General features: G+C 34.6%; 1 protein-coding gene across 1 annotated transcript; it reads left to right on the forward strand.

Moving 5' to 3' along the window:
* Nucleotides 1-523: 523 nt before the first annotated feature.
* On the forward strand, nucleotides 524-3,281 carry LOC149536679 (uncharacterized). The gene is made up of 3 exons (XM_089806581.1): nucleotides 524-868; nucleotides 1,029-1,989; nucleotides 2,107-3,281. The coding sequence occupies exons 2-3, from the start codon at nucleotides 1,686-1,688 to the stop codon at nucleotides 3,084-3,086; spliced, it is 1,284 nt and encodes a 427-aa protein (XP_089662707.1). The 5' UTR covers nucleotides 524-868; nucleotides 1,029-1,685; the 3' UTR covers nucleotides 3,087-3,281.
* Nucleotides 3,282-11,018: the final 7,737 nt, after the last annotated feature.

The following is an 11,018-nucleotide window of genomic DNA, read 5'->3' on the forward strand; positions in this document are numbered from 1 at the left end:
AGAAATATGCGATATAAAAGGCATACCTTATAAAAGGGTTTAAATTTAAACCCTCTAAAATGGGAAACAAATGGGTTTTATTTGTCATCCCTAAAAATATTAAATATCGATATTTAAGTTCTTAATTTCTTATGTTTTATGGAAACTAGATAACCATTAAATAAATAAAAAAGAAATATGCGATATAAAAGGCATACCTTATAAAAGGGTTTAAATTTAAACCCTCTAAAATGGGAAACAAATGGGTTTTATTTGTCATCCCTAAAAATATTAAATATCGATATTTAAATTCTTAATTTCTTACGTTTATGAAAACTAGATAACCATTAAATAAATAAAAAAGAAATATGTGATATAAAAGGCATACCTTATAAAAGGGTTTAAATTTAAACCCACTAAAATGGGAAACAAATGGATTTTATTTGTCATCCCTAGAAATATTAAATATCGATATTTAAGTTCTTAATTTCTTATGTTTTATGGAAACTAGTTCTTAGAAAGTTTCTTCTATTTATCGGTATAAATTAGAAGACACGCCATCCGCTGCGTTGTCAAGTTATCTGACTTAGAAAATGGTTCAACTAAATTATGTTTAGTAGTTCGATTTGGAGGCACGGACAAATTCGGGGAAACCGCAGGGAGGAAAAAGTCGAAAATAAATGAGAGAAAAAGTTTTCAAAGCTAACCGACAAATAGTGCACGCTTTCTCTATGATTTCGTGAGTAGATCATCGCCACCCTGGAATCCTCTTCTTTAGCGATCCATGTCGAGGTTTGAATCAAATGCACTACAGGGAACGCTTTGATTTGACGAAGAAAACTTGAGTTTGGCTTTTTAATCGCTGTTTGAGATTTTGTTGAATTTGCAGGTGATTTCATCTTTTCTGATATGTTTTGTAGATGAAAAAGGATTTGTTTGTTGCGGAAATTTCCCTTTCGGATTTTAATTTTGTTTCCCGGACTCAGAGCTGGTTTGGTGTTGTTTCACGGGTTTTGATGGTTTGAATTTTCGCTTTTGGCGGTTTTCAGTGATCTTTTTGAAAGATTTTTGGAGTGATCGGGAAATATTTGTGGCGTCGGAGACATCGTGGATCGTCGCGCCAGGGAATTGGATGTACGGCTCGGGTTTTGGCCTATGATTTGGAAGTGTTTTTAAAGCTTTTGCGAATTCCGACGGGAGAATCAGCGGTCTGGGAGAAAATACATAATTTCGATCAGCTCAATTTTGTTGCAGAGAATATCAATGATTGGCTCGTGATTTTTTTAAGGGATGGCCAACGCGCAGAGGGTTTGTGCAGGGGTTTGATTTGACAGCGGGGTTCGCACTGCGGTTCGGGTGGCACTGCATGCGATGAATGAGTTGTCATGTATGCAAGAAAATCGATTTCCTCAGTTTCTGCCGCGGAAGACGATGGAAAGCGAGGACATTTAGTGAAGATTTCTAGGGCTGAATTTTGGTCTTTTTGAGGATTTGCTCGGGCTTTGCACTCTCAACGGCTGTGGTTGAGGGGAGCCTGAAGGTGCTCCCTGTGAGTTGCCTGCAAGAGGATTTTTAATATTATTTTCTCTACATGAGAATGGGGTTCATCTTGTCATTGGAATCCTTCCACGCATCTTTGAGGCTTATTTCTTGGATTCTTTGAGAGGACGGAGAGAAGATCCCAGTTTCCTTGCATTTGCAACGCCATGGAGGATTACAGGTTCCAGAGACGGAGAAGTATCAGGTCTCTGTTGTTTGGAAAGTCCAGCTTCGGTCGCAGGTTCGAGTCTTCGCCAGAAAATTCATCTCGTGAAAAGAATGGCCAGGATGAAGCGGATTGTGAGAAGAATGGCCAAGCTGAAGCGAATTTTATGAAAAGTTCAAGTCAGGGCAGCGACGGTGCAAGTTCAGAAGGTACACCATCGCCGGGGTCTGGTACAAGTAAGAGGTGGAAAAGCTCCCTGCTGCGATCTTTGAGCTGGATCAAGTCGAATTTCTTGAGCTCTTTAAGTAAATATCACAATCCCTCGCATCCTCCTCCATTCAAAATTTCTTCATTTTCTGTACTCAATCGAACGCATCCATTTTCTACTTCTTATGAAAAGATTGAGCCCTGCATTGAATCAGGTGCCAAAATGATCGAGCGGCGGAAGTCAGGGTTTGAATATTTGGAAAAACGAAGCGATGAAATGGCTGTAAAGGAAAATATTGAAACTCAGTTATGCAAAGAACCTGTAAATTGCTCTTCTCCAACTGAAGATGCAGAGGAATGTGCGAGTCCTGAGAATAAGCTCGAGGACGGGGAAAAATGCATATCCTGTTGTAGCAGCGAAAAAAAAAAATGCGGAACGGATGATAATGTGAAAGAGGGTTTTGAGCAGAAGGCACTCCATGGCTGTCCTACGGAGGAACCTGTGTCGTACAGGAAGAAAACTTTGAGATGCTTCCCACCTCCGCTTCCTTCCCTCGCGCGTACAGGTAATTTGCCAAGCCATATGCCCTGGGTGCACTTGAGATCCTACAAGAGAGATGGTAGGCTGGTTATACAGGAGGTTAAGGTTCAGTATCATGAGTTTATTAGGGCAAAACGCTCCAATGGCCGCCTTATTATGCATTTAGTGCAACACGATGAAGGAAAGATCAGAGCTCACCAGGCTGAAATGGCCAAAGCCGAGTACCACGGGACCGGCATTGATCCATTAGACCAGGATTCTGTTGATGAAGCCAAAGAAAACGATAGAATCGAAATTGAAGAAGAGCCTGGTGAAACAATGGATGATCTTCCACATAATGGCGGTGACAAAGACGGAGCTGATGATGAAACTCTGGGTTTAGATAATGGTGATACAGATGCAGTGGTTGAGAAGGAACAAGGTCCAGGATCTAATGGGGATTTTGATGATCCTACTAGGTGTGGAGGTGAGGATAAATTTTCAGCTAATTTTGGCATAGATGAAAGGCAAGCGAGACTTCCTCATCCAATACGCGTTCCTGTACAGCCGTGTTTCCCAGGAATAAGCTTAGAAAGCCCAATAGGATGTTGTGCACCACCGCTGAGTCCCTTGTTTGGAAGGCCCATGACAGCCATTAGGCCAATCCGTAGCTAAAAATACTTCCATTCTTTCCATAGAGCTGACAATTTGAAGAATCTTGGTTGCATTCGGAAGACTTCAGTAGCTTTCTTTTTAAGATTCAACTTGGGACAGAGTGCTAGGTTTTTCCAATTTCATATACTCTCAGATCATTTCAATTCCACACCGAGGCAATGTTCATCGAAATGCTATGTTTTTGATGTGGATGAATTTTTTTTTCTTTGTCAGTTTCTGTTCTGATGCTAGGTACCTTAGCATTTCCAGGCACACACAGTTAATATTTGCTTTACATCTTTAAAGGTGTTTTCATAATATATATAGAAAGGTCAAATGTGTAGCCCTTCAAGGGATTCGAACACAGCACCTTAGATACAGTCGTATATGACTAAGTAAACGTTAGGGATTACAGAAGATTTTTTAAGATATAGATGCATGCAGTCTTCATCTTTATAAAGCTTTTAATACAGTTATGAAAATACTTTCTTAGGCCAGAAAAAATCAACGTGACATTCTGTATCTCAATAGGTTAATCAACAAGATCAGATATATGACATCTTTCGGTTTTAAACCTGTATAATTTTCAATGGAGGTTTTGGATACTTGTTTACCTGATAAAAATATACACAGTTAAAAGGCAGTATGTAGTCATAAGATTTTTGCAGTATATAATATAATTGAGCTTATTCTCTTGTTTCTTAAATATTTTTGATCAAAATCCCTGATCCCACATCAGGGAGTAGAAAACAATAAGAAAAAACATAAATATTTTTTAACTTCTCAAGTAATATTTGGTTGACAATATAATGGTTCCTGTCATTTTTTATTAAAAATATATTTATATTTAGTTGACAATTGAACTGATTTTCTTGTATCTTGAATATTTTGGATCAAAATACATAATCTATCATTAGAAAGTTAAAAATAATAAGAAAAAGTAAATTATAGAACTTGATCCTAAATGTTGAACACAATGGACATCTGAAAATAGTTCAAACAACAGTAAAAAACTATCATTTATCTCAGAAAATTAATTGTCAAAGTTAAAAATAATTAGAAAAAATAAGTAAATCATAGAACTTGATCCTAAATGTTGAGTACTATTGACATCAGAAAATAGTCCCAACAACAGTTAAAAAATATCATTTATCTCAGAAAATTAATTGTCAAAGTTAAAATAATGAGAAAAAAAAGTAAATTATAGAACTTGATCCTAAATGTTGAACACAATCAAACATCGGACAATAGTCCCCACAACAATTCAAAACTAACATTTATCTTAGAAAATTAATCATCAACCTATTAGATTGATCATTCAGTACCATGTAGGTGAATGAAAACTGTTAAGTTGAGACAACCCATGAATGTGGGAAACAATATAATAAAATCAGTGGTCTCTTTCAGCTGTACCAGATATTTTAGGGTAGAATAGGTGAAAGATATTTCAAGCAGAGGTCAATATAAATCATCCCCAAGATAAGGGTGACTTCATTTACAAGTTATGTTTTAGGTACTGAGAGAGATCAATGATAGAAGATAATTTAGTTTTGGATATCATTGATCTCTCTCAATATCAATTGCTTTTTCTAATGTTTTTAATATCATATTACAGGTTCAATAATATTAAAGTTCAAAACTATTAGATTTCCATAATTCATATAAATTTATCTTTTCTCTTCTAAATTTGATTGTGTAAGTTTTTTCAACATCAATTACACACTCAACCTTAAAAATCCAATAAACCTGTTCATAACCAACCAACCAAACATTTTTAACAATACCTTATATCATAAACTAAATGTAAGTCCCAAATCTATGGCGCCAATTAATACTGATAAACAAAATTTGAATTATTCCAACCTCCTAAATTCACTCACATTTTCCAAATTGAACGAATCACATGGGGCATGAAATCTAAATTTAAGATTACAAATTAGAGGCTGATCGAAATTTAGGAATCCAGTAAGAGGAATAATCTTAATTTGCCTTGACACATCCCGATTAGGTCGGGAGGAGAAGAATCCGTCACGCGTCATACACAAAAATACCAAAGCGTGAATTCTGGACTTGAATTTTTCTTCATATAACACCTAAAAAGTCCGTGTAGTTTGATGATGTTGCCAACCAAGTTCAATGAATTCCAATTCTATCTCCATCGCAATGTTTTGATTTTCTGTCAACGCCATCCGCATAACATAATAAATGCTGGTCTATTCTATATACTAACTGCAAAAAGTGTCCACCATGTGTTCTGTGATTGACGGTACAGGTGGAAAATTATGCGTGGACATTTTCTTTCGCTAAACGGGCTCAAATTCCCAAACGTGTAGAGTACGGATTCATTCCCTAGACTTTGGAGTGCATGTACGCCGTCCGTACAATGCGTAAAACAGAAAATTCGAGGAATTTTCAGGGTTAGCTTTTGGCTTACGCTTTCCGTTTCGTCGGCGTAGCCGACCGAGATTGACTGCCACGTGTACGGACGAGAGCGATGGTAATCATGATATCATCGGCTGACACGTTTTATGTGACATATTGTGAACTTTAAATTAATAAAAATAAGGAAAGCTGGCACCAAGGAAGATTCCAGGAAAGCAGACGCCATCCAATCATTTGAAGTCCATGGAAAATTCCCCTTTAATATGTGGAAACCAAGCAAAAACAAAAAATAGAGAACCCGTGAACCAGTTGTACGGTAGGAAATTTGTTCAGAGTTTTTTTTTTCAAATTTAAAATTTTATGAAATATGGAAACTTCCTCAAAGGTACAACGGATTAATAATAATAATTATTATATAATATACTTTGATAGAAAAATATAATATAATCCTACTTGAAAATTTATGGAGTGATTATTATTATAGTACTTGTCCTAGGCTAAGCTAGGTACTACTTTGCCAAGTTTGGGTTTCTTTGTTTACGTAGTGATTAAAAAAAATTGTATGATCCAATTACAATTCATCTTATAATAAATTCTATTTTTCTAAAGTATTATGTTTTTCAATTATAAAAAGTATTTATTAGTGTTAATTTTGTAGCCATGTATTCGTTAATTAATAATAATTATTATAATAAATATAATCATAGTTATTTATTATTATTATATTAATTTATAATTTATATATAACCGTAGTGTTATATATATAGAGAGATAGTTATATATATTATATTAATTTATCTCATATAATAATAAACACATATATTACTATATCTCATCGATTTATCCAACTGAAGCTACCACACATCAACACTCTCTCTTAGCTAGAGAAGATAAACACAAGATCATATATCACCACAATATAAGAATATCTTTGATCAAAAGATATTCAATATTTTGATATCACATTTGATACTATGATTATTGGTTTTCTAGAATATCAATGTATATGATATTCACTAATTACTCAAATAGGGTTTTGATATCACATTTGATATCAAGAGTGTTGGTCTCCCAAAATATCGACATCTGATATTCACCAAGTACTCAAATAAGGTGTGATATGATGTCTGATATCACGAGTATTGGTCTCCTAGAATATCACACGATATTCACCAATTACTCAAAAATACGGTTTGATATCACATCTAACATCAAGAGTATTGGCCATCTAGAATATAAATGATATTCACCAAATACTCTGAGTAATGTTCTTCTACAATGTTGAGATGCAAGACATTCACCATTTACTCAATTTATTGATCTTGTAATACAAGTTAATGTAAGATTGTCACCTTACAACATAAATACAAGTGATGATCACGTATCAATCGTCACTTACTCATGATGTACACAGGGGGTGGGCCTATTAAAATCATATGGTCACGATGTATGAATCATGGTCCTCTTGACTGCGACAATTTATTGATCATTGGAGAATCCATCTCATCATGGTTTAGTCCCTCTAAATCAATGATCAAAATCACCAATGGTTGACTAAATCATATCCTCTATCTTGCTCCCTCTCTTTAAAGCTTGCCCATAATGAAATGTCAAGCTCCCTCTAAATCTAAATCTCCCTTTGCCTGTAATAACATTCTTAGAGGAAAAGATCAACGCATATAGCTCTTATAGTATATATTGAAATACAAATAAGAGAAAGACTATAATATAAGACATTTCCAAGAAAATGTAAATTATAAACTAGTGTCCTTCCTTCTTATCTTGCTTTAAGAATGATCCCCATTATTCTTATATAATAAGTATCTAATTTAATATATACATTAAGCATATATGAATATATTCTATTAGATTTTCATATGAAATATCTATTATTAATATACATATTAATGATACAAGAAACTTAAAATATATATGATGATAATATCAAAAGAATGAACATTAACTAGGTTTTGTTTTATATGTAAATTTTTGTACAGTCTGATTTTTCATGTTTGTTTGGTTGTTTTCCCCTTTTTTGTCAAGTGTTGCTCTCCGAAGTTGTCATGTATTGTCATGTATGTGGTCTACTTATACCAAAAATTCTAGATTCTTGCATAGATACAAGTTATCCATCATCCCCAGATAGAGCCACTGATGGCCTGATTTTTTATGCAACAAAAAAATTGTGATACCTTGTGAAAATCAGGAAGAGAATATGTTTTTTTGCTTAGGGTTATTGAAAATATGTTATTCCTCATGAAAAAAACTCTAGAAAATAGACATCTCATATATTTTGGTGAATTTCTCATAAATTGACATGCAAGTATAAAATAGGGACACATCAAGAACTTTGGTTATACGATGGTTTTTATATCCCTAAGTCCATTGATCTTTTTTCATATATTATAAGTCATGTCTCTAAAGTGCTTTAAGTTGTGATGTCACGATGTTGCTTTGATCACTTAATTATGATCTCTAACTGTTTTGGCAGCTCTGAAGTCATGAAATAATCATCACAATGGTTATTTCAATGTCATGGGTTTTGATGCTGACCTTCAAGTTTGGGTTGTGAAGAGGTGAATTAAGTGAAATTGCAAGGTCACAGCTTGTAATGAGCTTAAGATCTTTTAAGTTGCAATAATATGAAGGGTAACCACAATAATCAAAGTCTAAGCTTTTGCAACATTGTAGGCAGTTAAGAGTAACTTGAGGTTACAGTTGCGAAGTGGAGATGGTTTATAATCAAGGCTTCACAAGGTTAGGAGGTGAGTTAAAATCTTAAGTTGTGAGGTTGCGAGCAAGGTAATAGTTAACTTTAAAATGGTTATCGCAATATCATAGGTAATAAAGTGGATAAGATATTTCAAGTTGCAAAAGTGTGAAAAGGAACTAGGATAGTTAAAGTGCAAAGGTTATCGCTTCATCGCATGCGGTTAAACTTGACTTAAGGTTAAGGCAACGAAGTAGTGAAATCTTATCATTGCATCTTTGTAGGTTTTAGCTATGAATCAGAGTTTTAAGTTGCAAAGCTACAAAGAGAATCTAATAGCTAATGAAATAGCTATCACACCATCACAAGGTTTGATTTGTAGTTAAATTCTTCGATCACGAAGCCACGAAACAAAATAAAAGTCAATCAAAGCAGTCATTGCAACATCAGGCGATTTAAAGGAGTTATATGATTGGTGGTTGTGAAGAGATGACAAGGTCAAAGTATTGGGTCATCGCGACATTACAAGTGATAAAAATGTTAAGTTCTAAACCACAAAGAAGTTACGAGAAGGTCAATCTGAAGGCTTTCACTAGTTCACAAGGGTTGAGTCACAATTTGATTTCAAGGCAGCGATGTTGTGAAGAGATGTTAAGCTAGCAATTTTGCTTGATCACCACAGTTAGTAAAGTAAAGCATTAAATGGTTGAGAAGTTGCAAGATGGTTTAAACAATGCTTTTCGCCACTTCACAGGATGATTGTAAATGATTAGTTTTAATACTGTGAAGATGTGAACACGATTAATTATGATGTCATTTCTACTTCATTGCGGTCAGTAAAATGTAAAAAAATTTTTTTTGCAATGAAGTGATTAAGACTTGAATGAAGAGTTCATTACTCTTCATTGTTTTGTGGGTCCACATGGTTAAGGAAATTGAGTTGCAAAATGGTGAATGGGTTGAAGTGCAACATCACAAGCTTAACATAATAGTTAAAATTTTAGGTCTAGAAGTTGCAAAGTAGTAAAGATAATCATTTTCACATGGTCACAACTAGAAATAAAGAAAGGTAAGAAACCACAATGAAGTAGAGATAGAAGGAGATCACTAATTTGCAACCTTCAGTTTTAAAAATAAAAAATAGGTTTAAAATAGCCATGTCTGAGCTGGAAAAAGAAATATGAAGTGGAAGTATGAATAGTAAAAAAGTGAAGACATCACCAAATTTTCAAGTATTGAAAGGATTTTAAGCATGCCAGTTTTAATGACATTAATGCCACCTGCCCATTTACAGATTCAGATAATTTTTGAGAAGAATGAGCATTTTCATTATCAGTTGCATAGAGTTTGAAGTGCTAGAGTGATTTCAGAGTTGTAGAGTAAATTTTCAACATATAATATTTAGAATTATTGTGATACTTTGGAATCATGACACAAAAGGAAGGAGATTTAATCACACAAGCACAAATCGAAGAATCTACTTCAAAATCAAAAAGCCCTAGCCCATTCATAGATGAATGGCTGCACATTGTACTAGGTTAATCCAATCTTCAATCTGTGAATGATCATGCATTCAGAGCTCCCTACATATTTTGCAGAGATGCAGAGGTTCCTCATAGAAATGGGAGTGAATTGTTTTGGTTTTTCTACAAGAATAGGACAAAGAAGGTTCCAATTTCAAACCCATAGACCAAAAACTTGGGAAAACTAATCATGCCTGAGGTTTTTGTGGATGTTGACCTAGTCAAGACACTAATCAGATCATATAATCCAATCAGCAAGTTCTTCCACAGAAAATATAGAAGCATATTCTTGGCACTAGACAAAGAGACATTCATAGAAGCTTTTGACTTGGGAGGTCTAATGTCGTTACCAATTGACATGGACAAATTGAATGAAAATTTCAAAAACCAGAAGAGCTTCTACATGGGTAGAACTATGATCAGACATATCCCAATGTCAAGGAAAGAGAAAGCAAAAATACCAAAGAAGAAGGAGGTGGAAGACGTCATGCCTCTTGAATTCTTTCAAAGATATATGCAGAACACTACCTTTGGTTTAAACAAAGCCCTAGGTTCATATTCTCTTGGTGGGCATTACATCATGGCATTGAATATTTAGGACACACACACAAATGTCAGGTGTGATTTTGTTACATACATAATCAAAAAGATCCATGATGAGATTGTTGTAGCATAGGAGGGCAGACTAGAGAATTTTAAGTTCCATCATTATTCCTTGATCATGCATCTAATTCTATATAGAAATGTACAATTTTTTTATTAGAGTTTCTTTGAAAGTATAGAGGAATGGGGAAAGAGATTGCCTGAACAATGATGGACAAGGGTAATTAAAATATTCTACCCATATTCTAATGCCATTCTTTTTTAATAATGAATTTTTGCACCTTGTTTTGAATATGATAGGAGTTGCAATTGAAAGGATACCTAGAAATGTTAGAAAGGTAGTTAAGCCCAACTTGTGCTTTGCTGAGGGGAAATAGGTAGGGCATGACTGGGGAAGTGTTTTTCCTTTTTAGGACTATATTGTCATCAAGGTTTATGGATGCCCTCAACCACCTCCCCTTCTTCCAAAGTATGTTCCAGAGAGACTATGATTTGTAGAGGTCTTTTGGAAGTTAATTCCATCAAATAGAGAATACTTAGGCTGAATTGTCAAGAAGGGCACATTTTTATGTAGATGTACCAAAGTTGGGGATTTTGATACAAGGAAGAATGCAATTGAGGAAACTGATGCTTTCCTAAGGAATTACAAATTTCCAATTGCCCCTCCTAGAACTTATGACCCCTGTAATGTAGTTAGAAATGCTTTGAAGCAGATAAGGTAATATAATTTGCCTC

This window comes from Cupressus sempervirens, chromosome 10 (genome assembly GCF_028749045.1).
Source record: "Cupressus sempervirens isolate cs-2001-9-10 chromosome 10, ASM2874904v1, whole genome shotgun sequence".
NCBI classification, from domain to species: domain Eukaryota; kingdom Viridiplantae; phylum Streptophyta; class Pinopsida; order Cupressales; family Cupressaceae; genus Cupressus; species Cupressus sempervirens.

Coding starts and splice junctions, on each gene's coding strand:
- LOC149536679 (XM_089806581.1), top strand. CDS start 1,686: ATGGAGGATTACAGGTTCCAGAGACGGAGAAGTATCAGGTCTCTGTTG. Junction 1,990..2,106: donor GAATTTCTTGAGCTCTTTAA/GTAAATATCACA, acceptor GCATTGAATCAG/GTGCCAAAATGATCGAGCGG.